The sequence below is a fragment of the Peromyscus leucopus genome, chromosome 15 (assembly GCF_004664715.2).
Source record: "Peromyscus leucopus breed LL Stock chromosome 15, UCI_PerLeu_2.1, whole genome shotgun sequence".
NCBI classification, from domain to species: domain Eukaryota; kingdom Metazoa; phylum Chordata; class Mammalia; order Rodentia; family Cricetidae; genus Peromyscus; species Peromyscus leucopus.
This window is the reverse complement of record NC_051076.1, coordinates 5,995,769-6,015,672: the sequence shown is the minus strand read 5'-3', so window position 1 is coordinate 6,015,672 and position 19,904 is coordinate 5,995,769. Positions and strand designations below refer to the sequence as shown.

The following is a 19,904-nucleotide window of genomic DNA, read 5'->3' as shown; positions in this document are numbered from 1 at the left end:
TCCTAGAGCAAGGAGAGTGGCCAAGACAGTGAAATGTTACAGGGGCCAGGATGGGGCCAGGGTCTGGCACCCAGCTCATTAAATGCCACAGGATAAGTTTCACTGGACAGGGATGCCATCGTTTGTAAGATCACCAATATTTTATAGCCAAGCCAACACATGTACTGTGTATATGCCCACATGAATGCATCACATGTGTACACGTACACACACACACATACACACACACACACACACACACACACACACACACACACACACACACACACACACTTTTTAAAAATTCCAGAGCTGGACATAATAGCATACACCTTTAGTCCCAGCATTAGGAAGTAGAGACAAGTGGATTGCTGAGTTTGAAGACAGCCTGGTCTACATAGCCAGTTATAGGTCAGCCAGAGTCACATAGAGGTATCCTTTATCAAAAAATAAAATAACATGGGCAGTGGTTGCACAGGGCTTTGATCCCAGCACTCAGGAGGCAGAGGCAGATGGATTTCTGAGAGTTCAAGGCCAGCCTGGTCTACAAAGCGAGTTCTAGGACAGCCAGAGCCATTACACAAAGAAATCCTGTCTGAGAAAAACAAAAAATTAATTAATTAATTAATTAATTAATTAATTAATTAATTAATTAAAACAAAAGAACAACAACTCAGCCACATATGAATTTATTAGTAATAACGTGTCAGAGCATGTTGAGGAATGGTGAGTGTGGTTTAGACTGAAGCAGAGGGGTTGTGGTTAACTGTGATGACATGAGCGTGTGACCTATGAGGGTGAGAAGCCAGGTTACAGAAGCTTGAGAGGAGAGCAGGAGGTTTCGGACAGGTGGGTTTGGGCACCTAAGGAACTGCATGGGTCTGTGCAGAGGTGCAACAAAGAGAGAACCATGCAGCAAGGCAGGCCAACAATGCATTAGCTACTCGACTCCTTACAAAACACACTGGGAAGTCGTGTGGCAGGACCTTGGGGTGGCTGGTCACATGGCACCCGCAGCCAGGAAGCAGCAGGTGAGGACTGATCCCCTGGCTTTCCCCCACTCCATAGTCAGGATGAGTCTTCCTTCTTCAGTTAATCTCATCTGGAAGCTTCTCACAGAGATTCCTTTCCTTGGTGATCCTAGATCTCTCCAGGCTGACTATCAATATTAACCATCACAAAGTCCTATCACCATCTTTCCAGGTGTAACTGCTATTATGGGATGTGGTTTATAGTCATGTCCGAGAAAGAGTCCCAGTATTGAGTCCCAGAATTAAACCCATCATAGTGCTGACCAGCCTCTGCACTCCATCCAAGGTGGGATCTGCTCCATCCTTAGGGATGGAGAGAGTATGCTTTGTGTCATGGGAGGAAATAGCCAGAGCAGGGACAGACTGTTGGAATTGCTGTTTAACAGTGAGAAAAGGATGAACAAGACAGCCAAGCAGCTTGACTTGGTGAACACATCAGAACCTCTGTCCACTCCCACCTGTTCTGTTCTCAAGAGCTACCATGTCCTCATGTCTGTCTGTCTTCTGTGTAGGTGGCTCTGTTACCTTCTCCTGAGATCTCCATAGTCCTGCCTAGCCCACTCTCCCCGACAACTTGGTATTACTTGTGTTGCAGGGATGTTATTATTCACCATTACATGCATGTATGAGTTTCCTCCTCCTTACATCGCAAACTCCTTGACCTCAGAAATGACCTCACCATTCCATCCATCCAGAGATGCTGTCAGGCCCTCTCTGACTCACAAAACACAAGGCCAAGTTGTTGGGTTGAGCTATGTACAGAGATGGCAAGAGGCAAACCCACCTGTGGGAAGTCAAGCTAAGAGCTCTGTGGGAGAAGCAGAGGAAAAGGCAGAGTAGCTGGTAGTCAGATGTGGCCTGTCAGTGACCTTTTGGGTGCTTGTGCATGTGTCACTGACCAGGTTAGTGCCCCATCTCTAACACAGAGGTCATCACTGGGTGCTTTTGTACCAACTAGAAAGAGCTGGTGTTTGAACATGATGCAGCTCTCCTACAAAAAATACAATCACAGCAAAATTCTAGGAATAGATGCCCTCTGGGGAGTGGAAGAGAATCAGTCTTGTTCCTAGAGTCAAGGTCACCTGGGCATGTCCAGTCCCAACTTTCTTCATTGGGTCAGAAATACAATAATGCGCTCAAAACTCCAATAGCTAGTGAAGCAGACGTGGCTTTGAGCTGAGACAGGAGGCCAGTGGTGGGATTTGCAGGGTGTCTGTCTGTCTCTGCTGTATGTTCTCACTTCTGTAAGCTATGACACGTGGAACAGAGGCCACTGCAGCAACATTTATCTGTGCAATGAAGATGAGAAGGGCTTGTAGCTCTCCTGCAGATAAGAGAAGCAACATTTACAAGATGTCAGCATTTAGCTTCCTTACTCTCCTGCAGCCTCAGGCAGGCTGGGGGTGAGGCCCTAAGTACTTGTGGAGGAGTACACAAGTGTTCCAGAGTAAGCCCGCTGGGATGTGGCCCTCTGGGAGGAAGCACAGAGCAGGTGCTGGTGCACATAATCGTTTCTAGGTTGTCCTGCTCTCTGGCCAGTCAGAGTGGGCAGGGAAGCTGGCCAGCGTGGTCAAGGGGACTGGCTCACATGGCTGGGGCTTTGGCCTTCAGACCAGGAAGCCCGAAGCTGGTGAGAAGGTGTCCTAGAGGGACACCTGTCCACAGAACTCACTGCTCTGGTTTTCTCTTTGGTACAAGGGATCCCCAGTGGTCTAAGATATGGGTACAGCTGCTCTGGTAGGAACCCCAAATGTCAGAAGACCAGCAAGGCTGTAGCGCTCCTTCTCACGTAGTTAGCCAGGTACACAAGAGCAGGTGGCAGCTGCATGGCACTGGATGCCCAGCCCCCTGCCAGCCTATCATTTCCTCTCAGTTAGGTGTCGCGTAGACTTTCTGCCAACAGGTTCATTAGCTCTTCTAGCCATGCGTGAATGGCTGGCTGAGTTCTTTCTGATGTATTTGAGCTGTGTAACTGTGCTGTGCTGGTTGGTATAAGCTATCCTGTGAACAGTCTTTAAAAGAACATGTCATTGAGGTCGTGGAAACAGCCAGACATCTCCCCGAAATGCCTGTTGACCTGACAGACTTGCCATTGGAGTGAACTGGACCTGCAGGGTTCAAATCACAACCCCTTCCCTGCAACCTGATATCACCAGAGAAGGCTGTTTGATGCTTCCAGGGCCCTTGTCCAAACACCTCTTGAGCTGACCCTGCAGTCCCCTCTGCTTCCTTCTCTACCAGCCCCCTTGGCCTCTGCCCTTCGTTGAACCTGCAGAGTCTCCATTCTTCTTGGGCAGTGTACTTCAGTCCTGGGATCTGCCTCCCCTGTGTGTTCAAGTGTTCTTTAGTCCCAGCCACCAGAGGGGAGACTCAGTGTAACTGAGGGCATGCAGAGGGTGATTCATTACCGTGGTGCCGTTGGCTTGTTCCAATCAAAGTACCTGCAGTCACTCCCCGTCTCCTCCTCCCCCCAGCTCAGAACATCCACTTAGAATGGGAGTTCCTAGGCTCACGGTAATGTTCCAGACTCTGCACTCTGGTTGGTAAGCTGGTTGGTTGAGTGGTTTGATTGCCTAGTGCACTGAGGTGCCTTCTGTTGAGTGTATGGTCATGTCACGCTCACAGCTGGAAGAAGATGTACAGTATCTTTCCTGGCCTCTATCTCTCAGTCTCTGACCTGGGAAGTCTCTTCCCAGCCATTTGTGCCACAGCTGTGAGGCCTTAAAAACCCCACTTTGCTCCTGCCAGCTTTTGTGAGTTACTTAAAACAGTTGGCCATTTGCTAGAAGCACCCAGGGGCCTGCAGACCACATGCTTAGCTCTCACCCCCAGGTCAACTACACCAAAGCAGCTGCCTTCACAGGATGTAGGGTTAGGCATAGTTGAACTTGGGTTGGAAATCTGACCCATATTAGGATGACACCAAGACTCCCATCCCTGGGGGAAACTCCCCAGCATGAGCTGCTGCTGTCTCCAAGGCACTTGTTTGCTGCGTGTCCCACCCCAGCACAGGGTCCCTGTGTTCTGTGCAATAGATGTGCCCCTTGAGAGGGTTCATAAATGAAATCTGTGCAGCTAAATTCATTTATTAAATGCACACAAGGAGCTATTATTTCACTTTACGGGTTCTTCTATAATTAGAAAATGACTCCCAATTTCATTAAAGGAGCATAATGCTTCTATATTGGGTCTTGTTTAAATGAGGTAATCTTGATAAGAAACAGACAAAATTACCAATCAGCTTCTACTCAGTAGTTACAGCTTAATTATACCATGTTTCTTCCAGTAGGAACTGCAGAGTGTGTAATAATGCTGCCTTTCTCACCGGTGCTCAAAATGTGCGGCCAGGAAAGTCAGCCTACTAAAGACGCTCCTTGTTTCTCACTGGTGGGAAAGTCTGCCCTTCCAAGAGCATCTTTACCCTCTCTTGTCACCTTCTTTCAGAAAAGCAAAAGGGGTGCCAGCAAGAGCAGGAGCGATGAGTGATATTCTGCCATTTCTCAGCCTAGAGCTCCATGATCTGTGTGTTCATGTGTCTGCTGCTGGGTCACAGCTCCTTACACATCCTGGTTTAAGATGCTCATTCTTGTCTCATGGTGGGCTTCTCAGCTGGTTGTATACAGGTGGATTCTAAGCCTGTACTCATCCCAAAGCCTGACTGGGCTGGACTGTCCAGAGGATGATAGATGTAACTGGTGGCTGTAGCTATCAGATGAGACCTGGACAGGGGACCAGAGTACTCACAAGACCCCTTGTGTAGCCCAGTCTCCAGTAAGCTGATCAGATTTCAAGATAGAGACTTCCAGGGATGAATATTCTAAGAGACCTGGGTTGTCAGCTTCCTATGACCTGGCCTCAAAATCCAAGAATGTCATTTCTACCAGACTGTGTTGACTAAATGACTAAGTCTAGCCCTGATTCACCTACTCAAGTGAGTTACAACTATAACCACCACACTGCCAGAAGGGGCGGGTGGAATTGGTTTTTCAAACATTTGCCATGTTTCTTCAGAGGAGGCATGCTCTCTAGAAGAACAAGATTACGTCGATATGAAGGGCACATGAGTCATGGTGGACAGTGTGGGAAGGCTGTAGAATGTATGTACAGGTGAGTTCTCAGAGGTCAGTGCTGGAGAGCACCATGGAGAGAGCCTGTTTCCAGGGAAGCCAGGTAACATCCCACAGAAAAGTGTCTACCTATTGGCCCTAGCCCTGCCTTAGCTACCCATATCATAGACTATGAAAGTTAGAGCTTGGAAGGGGATCCAAACATCACACATGTTTACCTGGAAGTTACCCCATGAATGTCCTATTCACACTGAATCTTTAAACCCACCTTCATGTTAGAGCAACAGACACACAGAGAACCATGAAGTAATGTCCCTAAGCCATGCATAATTTGCTTGTTTTGGAAAAGAGGTCCTTAGAGAAGACTGTGGAGTATCTTATAGTCTTGAAACAGACACTTGGTACTAGAGAAAAGTCCATCAGCCCATGCATCTCAAGTTACAACTGCTTCCTTTGCCTTTGGCAGGGAAACAGCTGCTGGTGAAGCACCAACGGTGTCTGGATCTGGGGAGCTTGGCCAACTCTTTCTTTCTTTCTCCTTCCTCCTGTGTGTTCCTCTTGGGCTCCCTGGAAATTCATATTTGTGATTATCTGCCCTGAAAAGTTATAAGCAAGATGAACAATCAAGCCACATAGCTGGAGACTATGACGGGAATAAATTCAGCTTTGCAATAGACATGGGCTAAAACATTCATAGTTATGAAAGAATATCTCCGAGTTGGAGGATGTGGAGAAGCACATGGTAATGGAGGTTGCTATGTGTCTTATTTGGGGTTGCTTTGACAAGATGCCATGGACAGGGTTGGCATGTAGGCAATAGAATTTCCTTACAGTTTTGGAAGGTCAGGGTCAGCATGGTCAGGTTCTTATGGGGATCTTCTTCAGCTGCAGACTGTCCACTTCTTATTGTATCTTCAAAAGTAAGAAATAGCTCAATATAGTTTTCTGGGGCACTTTTATGAAGGTGCCTTGGGGTCAGACAGGAGAGTAAATCATAAACTCTTACCTGTGTCAGTTGTATTCCAAAGGCTCCCTCCTGGTGCTGTTCCACGGGGTTTTGTGTTTAAACATATGGATTCGAGATATAAACATTCATTTTACAGTATTGTATTGATTTACTGAGTGTACTTGTAGGATGCCAGAGGCAGAAGATGCCAGAGTTGCAATTGCCTGTATTGTATACCACTAGGAGGGCACTTAGCAAGGGTGAAGAGCACATTTCAGGAGGTGTATGGGAGAAGTAGGATGCATGATATAAATTAACCTTTAGGACAGGGACAAGTATGGGGAGAACTGAACCCTACACTTGATTGGTTCTAGGTAGATAGTCTCAGCTAGATTCAACCTCCCTTGTTCTTCAGCTCCTGAGAAAGCCCACACACAAACACACACCCCATCTGTAGAGTATCTATGCATCTAAGTAGAAACACAGACATAGACCCATGGCTCACTTCTGCCCTCACTCCTCTTTGCCTATCAGTACCAACCAAGCTCCTACTATGTCATGTGACAGTTTCTGGGGAGACATGAATAAATGTGTATTTACCTCAGAGAAAGAACTTAAGGCAGATCAAACTAATGATACCTCCAAAGTCCAATGTGTTAAATGAATTTGTTATAGGTATCGGTATCACAAGAGTATAAGTGAAGAGTACTTACATAAACATTTATAGCTCAAAGGCAGATGTACCACCAAAGCCCATCCCAACATGGATGACAACTAATGAAAGCAGCCACTCTGGAGCTCTTTGCTTGATTTTCAGGCAGCTTACAGGCTGGAGAGCCCCATCTTCTTGATAGTTCTTACTGCTTATATAACCCTGAGAAGGGAGAAGCCTTGTGAATCTGGTAAGTTTCAGGGACTTCCTGAGACTTGTGAGTTGAAGACTTCCCAAGTCTTAAGCAGCTTTCCCTCCAGGATGGAATATTTTAATTCAGAAGAAATTGCTGCACAACAGATAAAGCATTGTGCACTGAGGGGAAAGGGGCACACAGCTCTTGTGTGCAAAGGTACACAACAAGCCACAGAGTAATTGCAGGTTATGAGTGGTGCTGTGGGGGAAATGGGGTATGGTAAATAATAATAATAATAATAATAATAATAATAATAATAATAATAATAATGGGAATAGGTGGTAGCTTTCAAGGGTGACCAGCATCAGCCTTGCAAAAAGGTAGCATTACCATGTATTAATTATGTACCATCTTAAAGGTTCTTGCATTGCATGTTATTATTAGGGTTCAAATTATGACTTCTTTTTTTTTTCTCTGAGCCCAACCTGCAGGCTGCCAGTGACTGCAGATCCCTCCTGATTGACCCTGTGCTTATGACAACTCTCTCTCCTCAGGGAAAGGAGACGTGTTTGGAGATGTGTTCTGGAAGGAAGCCACTCTTGCACAGTCCTGTGCTAATGTTAGGGCGTTGACCTACTGTGACCTGCATGTGATCAAGAGGGATGCCCTTCAGAAAGTGCTCGAGTTCTACACAGCCTTCTCCCACTCTTTCTCCCGGAACCTGATTCTCACCTACAACCTGAGGAAGAGGGTGAGCCGCCGGCTTTGATTCCTTCTATGCTTTCCCCTGTGCACTTTGGATAATTGCTGGGGCTGGGATCAGTCCTTTTGCTTTTTCTTGACACGGAGAAGGGTGTTCTGAGCCAGCCCAGCCCATTGCTTGCTCTGTAGAGCTTTCGTTGTACAGTGGCGAGCAGAGCAAGCGTATTGAGGTAGAAGATGGATCAGCCTCGGTGTAGAGGGGCTTTGCTGTGTCCATCTGTGGGCTGGGTAGTTACCAGCAGTACCTGGACCTTCCAGGGTTGTGAAGAGATGGGTAAAGTGTGGCTTCTCGTCAGTAGAAAGGCCTCATGGAGCCACCTGACTAATGTCTGCTGCATCCCCAGTGATTGGGACCTGCAGCGTGGAGTAAAAAAGTCACTACCTAGCTGACCGGTAATGACACTTTATGAAAAAGATAGGAAAGAACTTGAGTTCTGCAAGAAAGCCAAGGAATTTGGTTGTTGGGAGGAAGTTTCATATCCAGCCAACTCCTTCAGAAATGAGGAGTTTTAGGAGAAGGAGCTGTCTTCTCTAGAGATGCTTCTTTCACCTCAGGTTGCCGAGTTTTGCCATCTCTCCCTGTATTCTCCTCACCTTCTACAGTTTCTCAGGATAGACTTTTCTTTTTCTTTTCTCCTTTTTTAAGACAAAATCTTACCATTCAGCCCTCAAACTTTCAATCCCCCTGCCTCAGCCTCTCAAGATTCACACCTGCCTTCATGACTGACTTTCTTGCACTGCATCCATCACCTTTGGTTAAACACCAGCCTGGTCACTCCAGACCAAGAGGGATCACCACTCAGAAGGATATTCAGAAGATGTTTCCCATAGTGACATCATCTCCATCGCACTAACCTGCCTCTCACAGTCCTGGTCCCTGGCTGTAGTTGAATGTCTGGTTTGTGCTGGACTTTCATATGTCCAACCTCAAGTTGGTCATCGGGCTCTGTTGCTTTTGCCTCAGCTTTCTAATATGAATTTGTGTTTTATTTCGTTTCTTGTGATCCTGGCAGAATCTTCAAGGCCAGTCTGGAGTTCTCAGGACACTGGGGGAGTCCTCAGAGCCCTCACAGAATCCTTAGGGCCTTATGGAATTCTCGGCTACTCTCAAAGAGCCTTCAGGGAGGGCACAAAGCCCCTCATTGAGTCCTCTCCCACAGGCAAGACAACCCAGAGGCTGGACTAGCCTTCCTGCCCATGTCTGCCTCTACCACATAACTTCCTTCATGTCTGCACATTCAGCACAGCTCAACTGCTTGTGCTCATGTGACACAGACTTAATCCCTGAACTCTGCCCACAACTTCTGCTCCCTACCCCCACCCCTGTGACCTGAACTGCCCCTCTGACAATGTCAGGTTGTTTCTTCAAGCATAGCGTCTGTGCCTAGAAATCTTCCTGCCTGTGTGTGACAAATTCCCGCTAACTGTCCAGACTCTGAAAGCTTCATTGCTTCATTAAGTCTCTCTTGGTGCCAGATGAACTGGACTAGATAAAGAAAACCAAAGACTCCCTCCCTTCAGGTGTCCAAATCTAACAGAAGCACTGTATGGGCAGGATAATGGCAGTCCATTAAGCTAATTGACTCAGTGATCATGACTCCCCCAAAGTGTATCCAGAATGAAGGAGGGAGCAGCTAAGGGGGAGTCAGAGAAGCCATGTCCATGGAGTGAGTCAAGTATAGAGGCATAAGGGGAGAGCATATGAGCAGAGTCTAGAGAAAGAAGCCTGAGCTTGGCTCTTGAGACCCTCGTGTAAGTTTGTTAGGGCCAGCCTTTGGCTACATTCACAGTAGGCTCTTCCTGCTCCAGTCCCTCAGGTGGCATTGCCTTGAGCATCCTGCTCAGAGACCTGGGGGCACCAGAGCATCCTGTGTCCTCAGTGCGTAACTAGGTACAGAGCACCTGCAACTCATGCTGCATTTAATGACAAGGGGAAAGAGATGGGCCTCTGTGAAAGGTTGTAGAGAGAATTTTCTGGCTCCACGGTTTGAAGCCTGCCCACCTGACCTCCAGGGTAGGCTGGGCACTGCTGGAGAAGTGTGCCTCACTTGTCTGCTGGCTGGGAACATGGGATGCTTGATGGAAATACTTTTAGCCAAGTGGATTCTCCTAAAATCTATTTTTTGGTTTATTCCTTCTTCTGTGAAAGCCAGTTGATTATAATCAGCTTTCAGTGTTGCTGGTGAAATGGGTTGAAAAATATGAGGTTTGGGTTATTTGGAGGAATAATCATTTTAGAATAATTATAGATCAAATAAATCTGCCTAAAAAAATAACAAAAACCAATGATGCCTCGGTGGTCAGATTATTTTTATACATATAGAATGATTGACTCTGTGGAGAAGAGAAGGAACCAAAGCTGTAGATAGTCTGGGAACATCCTTTTAAGTGTCAAATCCCCAGAGAAGAGAACGTGGGGCTCTAATGTGTGGACCTGAGGGTATTTAGGGCCCTTAATCCCCTGCTGAGGAGCATCATGGGAGGAGCTCAAGCATCCGATGAAGAGTCAAGCTGTGTGACCTGTGGACTTTCTTCCCATCCCAAGCCCCTCTGAGTCTGGCATTGAGCCAGAGGAATTTCAGTGACAGCTTTATGTAAAGAGCCGTTCTTTTCTTGGAAAAAGAGACTTGTCATTTTGGCGCGACCATTGTCATCGCCCATTGTGTCCTTCTGCGGATTAATTCACGGTTACATAGGGCACCAACGATGAGGGCATAGCATGCATGATTATCCTCCTAGCTGTATTTTTTTCTGAAAAAGTGAAGTTATTCTTGTGGCTGTTTCTAGCTTGGCAAAAACCAAGTGAATTATTTGCTAAGAGTTCTGAGGACACTGTGCCATCTCAGCATCTGTCTGGGGAGTTGTCTCATCTTATAGCCCTCCTCCAGTGCACAGCAAGAATTCTGAGCCAGAATGTGCCTCAACGACCAGCCCATCTCTCTCCCTTGTCCTCACCATCCTCATATCAAAGACAGGACGTTTTACAGAAATGAGCTGGCTGGAAATGAAAGAATTAGAACCAGATGATTCTCAGACCAGAAACATCCTGAAGCCTCCTGGCTTCCTCTGGCCTCCACATTCTAAGCCTTAGACCTTTACTCCTAAGCCTAGGTGAATAAGCATTCCCTAGTTGTCAGCATGATTTTAGAGTCAACCCAGGAAGGGACTTGCCATGTCATTCTGTCCTACAAAGCCATGTAAGGTAAATGTGGAGCCAGACCCAGAGACGGTCAGCACAGGACCTTCTGTTTCTTTTGCTGAGTTCAAGATGAATGAGACTGGTTTGGATCCTGCCTCTTCTGCTAATTCATCTCTAATTCTGAACAAGTAAGAAGACCTCCCCATCTTGAGAATGGAGAAGATGAACTTGCTGGGTGCTTACAGACATAGCCCAGGACACAGGAGGTGCTAGGTTAAGTTGATTTTTACTCTGTTGTCTCTTCGGTACTATTCCATGCTTTATCACCTTGTGCCTTTTCACCGAGGATGCCTTCTGCCTCTGCTCAGAGTGTCTGCTCTGCAGAACTCACTGTAGCAGTAGAGCTATGTTGAGACTGTAGGTCTTTCGCCAGTGAGTGAGGAGAGCCTAGCATCCTTGTTCCTTCTGCGTGGATGGCCAAGGAGAGTCATGAAGGGAAGAGATTGGAACCACAATCCCAAAGCCTGGCTAGGGTGCTGGCTCTGCAAGCATCTTCCTGCAGGCAGAGTTTTCACACTGCTGAGAGTAAGATATCACCAACTCCAGGAGTGTGCAAGAAAGAGCACTGCCCCAGTGGTAACTTATGTCAGCTCTTAAATCCTCAGAGCGGCCTGAGGCATTACCGGGTCACTGCCTGTTCTCAAGGGAGTAAACCAGAGGGCTGTGCAGAAGAGAATCCCCTTTCCAAGGTCACCCAGATACTGACAGATTCTGAACCATACACCTCTGGCTAATGCTGTAGTGCCCCGTGACTGTCCAGCTCTGGGGAGCGGTACTCAGCCTTTCTCATTGTGACATCCTTTAGTGTTCTTCTGGGCTGTTGACTTGAGGGGATAGCCTGGCTTTCTCTTAAGCATCTCCAATGACTTTCGCTTACACCAATGAACCCAGAAGCAGTGATGCCTGCCAGACACCATACTAGGGATGGGGCACCGGAAGTGCACACAGAGACTTCTGGTCTAGCCTGTGTGTATGTGTGTGTGTGTGTGTGTGTGTGTGTGTGTGTGTGTGTGTGTGTGCATGCACGCGTGCACGCGCGCATGCGCGCATGCGCCTGTGCATATGCTTGCTAGGGAGCTGGCTAACCCACCTGTCTTGATGCTGCTTTAGGGCTAAACTCCTATTTGAATGCAGGGTTGCTGCTTACTAGCTGGGCATTCTTGGACACCTAAGCCCCTGTTCCTTCATTTGTAAAAAAGCTAATATTTAGGGTGTAGTGACTCACATCTGTAATTCGAGCACTTGGGAAAGGAGGCTGAGGCAGGAGGTTTGCTGCTAGTTCACGGCTGGCCTGGGGTGCATGGCAAGTTCCAGCCCAGCCTAGGTTATAGTGGGAGAGCTTGTCTCAAACAAAGCAACAACAACAAAGAGGAGACAACACAGTGGTTCTCTGATGATGCTGTTGACAATTTTGGGCATATTAAAACAAAGTAAATTGGTGCAGCGAAGCTGGGCGTGATGTCACATGCTTAGAATCCCAGCACTTGGAAGGTAGAGGCAGGAGGATTGCAAGTTCAAGGACAAACTGGGCTGTAGACTGAGTTTGAAGACAGCCTGGGCAATTTAGTGAGACCCGCTCTCAAAACCCAACACAATAAGAGTCACCTGTCCCTGAGGAAGCACCCTGTTCACATTGGTCCCTTTTTCTGCCCTGCTGCCCACCCCCGTCTCTACTTCCAGGCTTGAAGAGTTGAAGTCACACCTGGTCCTCTTGAGTTAGGAGCAGATCTGTTTCTTTGGTTAATGATCTGTGTGGGCTCCACTTCCCTGTGAGTGGAGAAGAGGTGTCACCTCTTGGTGCTCAGGGATTGATCATTAGGACAGTGGATCAAATATACCACAACTCAAGGATGCCAGCATACAAGCAATTAGATAATTACCAGCAGCCAGTGCCAGGGATAATTGGCATGCAGGTAATTGGATGGGCGCTTCTCCTCCTCTGAGGGTAGGGCTTTCTTTTCAAAGCCAATATTATTGTGTATGCGAGTATATTTTTTGCAGTGTTTGCTTATGATAATTTATTCCAGGAGGGATTTTTTTTAAATCACAATTAAGGCTCAACCTGGTGTGTTTGGGAGGAAGCTGATAGGGGCTTCAAAATAGGGGCTTTCTAAAGCAGAGGTTGCCATGGTGAAGGGTCTTGAATGCCACATATACACTTTAACCAAAAGACGTTTTCTTCTGCAGAAGAGCTCAGAATCTGAGAGGTTTGTAGAGAGCTCTACTCATAGGTGGTGTTGAGAAGCCCTCTGCGTACTTCCTTAATCTTGAGGAATGTTGGTAAGCTAAGAAGAAAGACTATAAAGCCTGGTGCTTAGCATAGCACATATTTCCCTGCTGAGGGCTGGTGTGTCATAGCCTGAGTTTTTAAATGATCTCGGCACAGCCTCTACTTTCCTTGTCATTCCGCCATAGTGAAGGCTTCTGTGAAATTAAAATCATCTATTAGACTGTCAGGCCAGAGGGATAATAAAATCACGGTGCTGGAATTGGAGGTGGCGAAGGGGACTCGTGATGGGAATGGCACAGCTGGAATCTGTGTGAAACAACAAAACATAAATCAAAACCAGCCTCCTTCTCCTCGGCAGGACCAGGGGGTGGTGCTGGGGACCTGTGTGGTCTTTCTTGGGTTCTGCTCTTGCTAGGACCCCAGCAAGCACAAAGAGAGTCCCCCATGGTCCTGGGGAAGACTGAGGAGGTCACTCTTCATTATGTCAAAGTCAGCTCGCAATGCAATCAATGGCCAGGCTGGGTCTGCTACTTGTGAGAAAACAGTGAAGTTCTGGGCTGAATGTGAATTTAGGACATGTCACCTCACGGCTAAGCTCTGCCACTTGCCAGCTGGAAGTAGCGACCGTTGAGGGTTGCACAAGTGTGGCTGGTCCTAGCCCCAGATTCCTACTGCCTCCCTCAATGGGTACAGCAGGATGAGATGATGGATAGCTGGGCACATTGCCTCCCACCTGGTAAGGTGCAGCCCTGTCACATCCCTTCCCTCATGTGAAGGGGTGGAAGCCATTGGTGCTCAGAACGATCAGATGGGGACAGTATGGCACAGTTGGTAAAAATGTGGTCTTTCTGCAGCCAGTCTCAGACAATTTTTTTTTCCTCAAAAGCGGTTCTCAGATTTGATATAAATACATAAATCATACATGTATACATGATATGAGAGTAGAAGTTGGGCCGTCCAGGGTACTAATGATAGAGGGGACATGGAAAAGGGCCTGGGATAATATGTTCACCATGCAATATATATTTACTTGAAAATGTCCTTAAATAATAACATATGGTACAATAAAATATGCAGTGAAGTTTTTTGAAGAAAATAAATCTTTGGTTATAGCTTTTTCAAATGTGTGGATGCCATAGATATAGTACATGAATTCAAGGCTTGACTCTGCTTGGTAACCTTGGAGAGTTACCTGAACTGTCTGGTCCCAAGTTTATTCATTTACGCAGTGATACCCGTTAGGCAGATACTTTAGTAGTGAGCTATCAGTGGGTGGGTGTGCTGCTCTTATCAGAGCCACTGCTGAAGTTAAGGAGCCCCTGAGATGTAAGGTCGATGCTGGCTGTGACCACATGGATTGTTGTTTAGGGACTCCATTGTCCCATCGGCTGCTAAAGTGCCAAAGGAATAGGGAGTAGGGCAACTGAATTCTAATTCCCAGGAATCTTTTGGTTAACACCTTAGAACCAGAACTGTCATCAGAGAGGTTCCTGAAAAGATGGTGCTGCCAACTGCATCATGGGTAGAATTGCTCCCAACCCAGACTGCATGGGGGAGGGGCACCAGGGGTGTGGCTGTTGGTGTTAACTCCAGGCAGTTTACTTGGCATAACGTGACATGCTGTGTTTGCCACAGGCTGGAAAAGTCTGACCTATTAGAGAAGCCCCCGGCCCATGCACTCTGTGGGGAGCAGCATGTCTTTACCATGTTTTCTCAGGTGTGCAATGGGTCCCAGATCAGGAACTTGATAACCAAGAGAGCAATTTGCATTCATGGATGCAGAAGCTGGGTAGAAGATGGATGGTGGCTGACCTGAGAGGGGAGTCTTGCCTATGAAGCAGAAAGATGTTCCAGGCTGGAAAAACCCCCCCTCTCCTCCTCCATTCCCTCCTCTTTCTACACTACTATTATACACACACATACTCGTGCACACATAGACGCATACCCTCACTTACACACACACACACACACACACACACACACACACACACACACACACACACACACACACACGGTCCTTGGTAGCATCCTGTACCCAGTCCCCTCCCTTCTGCTATAGGTGCCCTGAGTGCTTTCATTTCTGAGGAGCAGACAGCCAGTGCTCCACAGAGCTTTCTGCCCTCAGCTGGACCATAGGTGTTAACTTAGGAGGCGGTGTTCTAACTGGTCTCGAAGCTTTGCTTGTGAGTTCCTTTCTCCATTCTGTTAGCCCAGGCACATTGTGTGTTTCTGACACATCTCCTGTGTGTCTGTATTTCCCATTTTTTATGTAAGTGCCCTATCCATGCTTACATTTTTCTCTTTGATTTTGAACTTGTCCTCTACATTTTTTAGTTAGTCATAGAAGACTTTATTCTAGCACCTCCTAGAATGTGGAGGGTCAGGATGTGAACCCAGGCTGCCCTGGAACTTTCATGATGACATTTGCCTTTGAAGAGATCAGATGAATGGAGTCCATGCTGGCTCATCCCCTCCAAAGGGACGTTGGACATCAGGAGTCATGTGCCCAGTCTCTCCAGTGTGTCTTCTGTGTACATCTCAGTCACTGTGTCACATACCTGCTCTGGTTTGGATCTTCTCACTATAAACTTGGTGGTGTTGGTTCCTTTTTACTGATGTCACAAAACAACCCTGCTTGTCTTTTGCCTAGACCTCTAGGTTGAAACTTCCAATCCTCCATGGGACCCTCACTCCACATAGCTTCTCTTTAATCTCTGTCTGGAAGAAGCCTTTTGTGTTCTAATCCAGTGAGCACCACTCACCCCTTTGTAGTGCTCATTATACTTCTAGCCACTTACTGAGCATCTCCCTTGCTGTCCAGAAGTTCCACAGGGGCTGGACCATGTCTATGTGACCCATTTCTCTGTCCTGTGCAGCTGACTTACAACATTAAGAACTGAATGGCAAACACTCGAATCACCAACAAGAAAACAGACTTCCTCTGATTAGTGCTGTGCCTCCCTCTTGTTGCTACACGTATTTAAAGTCTGCAAGATTGGCACCTGTAGAGGAACCTTCCTTCTTTCTCCCTCTGAGCTTTGCTCCTCTAGCCTGTAATATCACAACTCTTTTCTGCCCAGGATGCCCTGGGTACCAAGGATCTCAGCCAGCAACAAATAATCATCTCCTCTGCCAAGTGTGTGCTAAAGTCTTTCTTCGCATATATTACCATCTCATTAAGGTGCTGAGGATACAGAGGCCCCACAGGTTAAATAACATGCCCCTGAGCTGCTGGAATTCAAATCTGAACTGATCTGGCAGTGACCAAGGTTGTGCTCTTGCAAGTGGTGACTGCAGGTCTCTGCTCTTGGGACAGCAGCTCTAAGCCTTCAGTGCTTTGAGGAAGCTGCAGCATCCATGCCTACTGTCTCCTGAGAGACTCTGTGTAAGCAGCAGGTCTCCAGACACCACCTAAGTGCATCTGGGCATGCAGTAGACATGCTAGGGTTTGCTTAATGATTGTCGGTGTTGGACAGTTTGCTACCTCCTCAGGGATGGGACCTGGGGATGAAGCTGTGTTCACATTGTAGAGCTATAGAGAGAGCATAAGGAGGCTGGGAGATCCTAACCAGTTTCTCTTTGGCTTGTGGTTCAGCTCTGCTGATGCAGAGGGTACATAGAAACCTTCTGTGGCAGGAATACTCAGGGGCTGCAATTTGCTTCTGTCATCATGAGAGGCCAGAGGATTGACAGCTTACAGCCAGATGCCAGCTTAAGTGGAGATTCAGAGCTTGACAGGGCCCTGAAGACTCAAGCAGAGACCAGAGCCTGGCCAGGACTAGGATGGAGGCTTTAAACAAGGAGTGTGATAACCGTGAGCCAGAGCTGTTAGGAAAACTTTACATGGGCATTGGCAGAGGCATCAGGTTACTGCTTGGAGGAAAACCTGCACCCTTCTGGGTGTGCCTGAGCTCCACAGGGCCTGCCTCCTTGTTGGGTAGCTGCTTGAACAGATGTGGTTGATGATCATGTATTTGTCCGGATGTGCTGAGTGAGAACAATAAAACTGATTTGCTAGGCTCTAAGAACTCAACAAGTCTGCTGAGGGAAACCTCTGGCCAGTTTTGCATCTACCCCCAAGTCCCACATGCGTTTCTAGATCTTTCCCTATCTGCCTTTGCCCAAGGAGAAGTTGCCTGAAGACTCCATGGGAGCTGCTCAGGCTTTCAGGGTGGGGCGTTCTTCAGGGCCAGCTTTCCCCTGCAGAACAAGTGGGCCAGTATGGATAGAGAAGTGATCCTCCCAGGGGGCTGAGTGAGTTGGTTCTCTCCGATTCCCATAGCACATGGCAATATTACGGCAATCCGGCAGCTCCAGACCTTTGACTTCCCAGGCCTTTTCATCCACATGACTGCTCCTGGGCTGTGCATAGGAATGAGATCCAGCATATTTTCCATGACAGGTTTAATTTTTAAAAAGCCCCTTCCTTCAGGCAGCATGCTGGGGATGGTGCCTTATTCCTTGGAGATCTATTTGCAGACAGCGTCTGTGCACAGCTGGATTTCCCAGCACTCTTCCTGCAGACACCTAACCCAGACAGGTAGATAACTTTTGGTTTACGGAGGACAGATTTTTAGAAGGGGTCACTTGTTCATGTTCTAGGGCATCTAAAATCCCGCACGCTGTAGCCCACGTCTGGTGCCTCCTATTGGTGATGTGTGGTATTGCACTCTAACTCTAGGAGCCCTCTGGGACCACCTGGGTGAAGTGGTGGGTTCGCCTCACCATATGTAGGAAGAGAGGTTTCTACAGGCTTCGGATAAACCCCATGGCAGATGGTAGATGTGGGAAGACAGTGTGTCAAGAAAGAACACAGGAAACAGGATGTTGGAACTCTCAACAAAGAAAAGCTAGCAGACTCCATGCAGTGCGCTGGCAGCCCTTTCCTTCCCCGAGGTCCTAATTCCAGCGGTTGGAGGAACTTACCTGAACTTGAGTTCATAAAAGAAGTTATGGAAGAGTGGTGTGTAGCTCAGTGTGCCAGGTGCCGCTCCTCAGTGGGAAGTACTCAGAACATTTCCTTCAGAAGTGGAGGATCCTAGGAAAAGCCTGTCCGAGGGAAGGGAGGGAGCTTGAGAAATAGAAAAAAAGATGGCTATGCCTGGAGGTTTGGGGGATGTGAGTGGGTTTTGCACTTATTGTTTTTGGAGGAGAGGAAGCTGTGCCTGCTTGGCAGAGCCTAACTTCTTGCCCAGGGAGTCAGAAGCCTTTGCAGACCCCAGACTGTGAGCTGGGCTGGAAGAAGGACTTGTATGCCAAATCCAGGTTTTTCTGAATCCTCCCCCTCTCGGCCAGATGAGCAGGGCAGCAGAGCAGTTTGGTTTGGCTGCTGCACCAGGCGGAGGCTGCTGGAGAGCTGCCAGCACCTTCATCCCTGGCTTTGTGTTAAGCACTTCCTAATTCCTCGCTGACATTTCGCTCAGGTTGGAACCTGAATAGGAATGTGTTCGGCTCTAAGCCTGTTGACTAGTGCTGGAGGCAGGGCCCAATTATCTGTGGTCATGGGCAGCACTGCTCCCTGGAGTCCAGCAGCTGTCATTTCCACCACCCCGGAGAACCTGTCGGAGCAGCACAGCTCGCCGTGCATTCTGGGTTCTTCCTGCCCTCCCTGTCACTGCAGGCGGCTGTTCTGGGTGCACAGGGGTCACAGTATGGTGGGGCCTAAGCAGTGTCCCTGCTGTCACAGCTCAGTCTCTGACCACTGCTGCCTCCCTGTGCAGAGCTGGCCACTGTCTGCACCTGTGTGTCTATAGACCCCTCGTATCCATGGCTTGAAGGCTGCTTGCTACCCAGGTGCACTGACCTCTCTGTGGATGGTGCTGGTGCTGGTGCTGGTGCTGGTGGTGGGTGTATCTGAGTGTTTGTATGTTTCCCTATAAATGGGTCACCCCAGAAGCTTCACTGGGGAGAAGAGGGTGGAGAATGCATTCAGCCCCTGCTGGCTGCCAGTCGTCCCACCCCCCATCCTTCCACCTCACCTCACCCCCCACCCCCACCCCACCTCACCTCACCCCCCACTCCCCCACCCCGCCTCAGTGTCTCCCACCCTTGCTGGTCCCTAGTGTTGTGGAATCAGCTCTGCTTGACCAGGGAAGCTTTGTTCCTTCTTTGAGGGAGAGGTAAAGATTGGCAAAGCACCATGCAGTAGTTAGCAATTTGTGGACGTGGGCTTCATGGAGACGGAATGTTCTCATCCAAGACCATTGGTTTTTGTGAAAAATCTCTAGTATTTAAAATGGACTAGGCAGAAGAGGGTGTTGAAAAGAATAGAAAATGGGTATGTGAGGCACTTGAGGGCCAGAGCCTCTTAAACCAGGGACCCTTCAAGGGATTTAAAAATAACCCATGTCTATAACCTCCCAGAGTTGACCATGGGACACTTAAAATCCTGAGGCAACAATACATGCTTCACTACTGAAAGGGTGGGGGCCATGTGTCTGAATACCTGGGCTCTGGGATCAGACAATGTGTTCATGGTAGATCCTGCTTCCTTTTCACTCTGGCCAAGGGCAGCCCATGGGGCAGCCTGGTTCTAGGCTGTCAGTGGCATCTGGACCTTGGGTCACAATTACTCTCTTAGTTTCCAGCTGCCTTGCGTACTTCTTCTAGTATTTGTGTGCACCCTGTATTTCCTAGGATTCTCAAGCTTCACAGGGGACAGTCATATAGGGAGAGTCTAGAAAGTAGCACTGTGATACCTTGGTCCTTACATACAGTTAGATAAGGATCTCCTAATTTATTAGCACCCTGTGGTCACCACAGCACACTGTCACAAACCTGGTGGCTTTAAACAGCAAATATTTTTACCTCAGAGCTCTTGAGTCCATAGGTTGGGAATCAAA

At 47.9% G+C, this 19,904-nt stretch overlaps 1 protein-coding gene across 2 annotated transcripts in view; it reads left to right on the top strand.

Annotated features, from left to right (window-relative positions):
• Positions 1-19,904, top strand: part of Kcnh1 (potassium voltage-gated channel subfamily H member 1) — a 308,472-nt gene that overhangs the window by 228,026 nt on the left and 60,542 nt on the right. For both annotated transcript variants that reach the window (XM_028882842.2, XM_028882841.2), the window contains exon 10: positions 7,426-7,622. In XM_028882842.2, the coding sequence (XP_028738675.1) occupies positions 7,426-7,622 (197 nt within the window). The remainder of the gene's footprint in view (positions 1-7,425; positions 7,623-19,904) is intronic.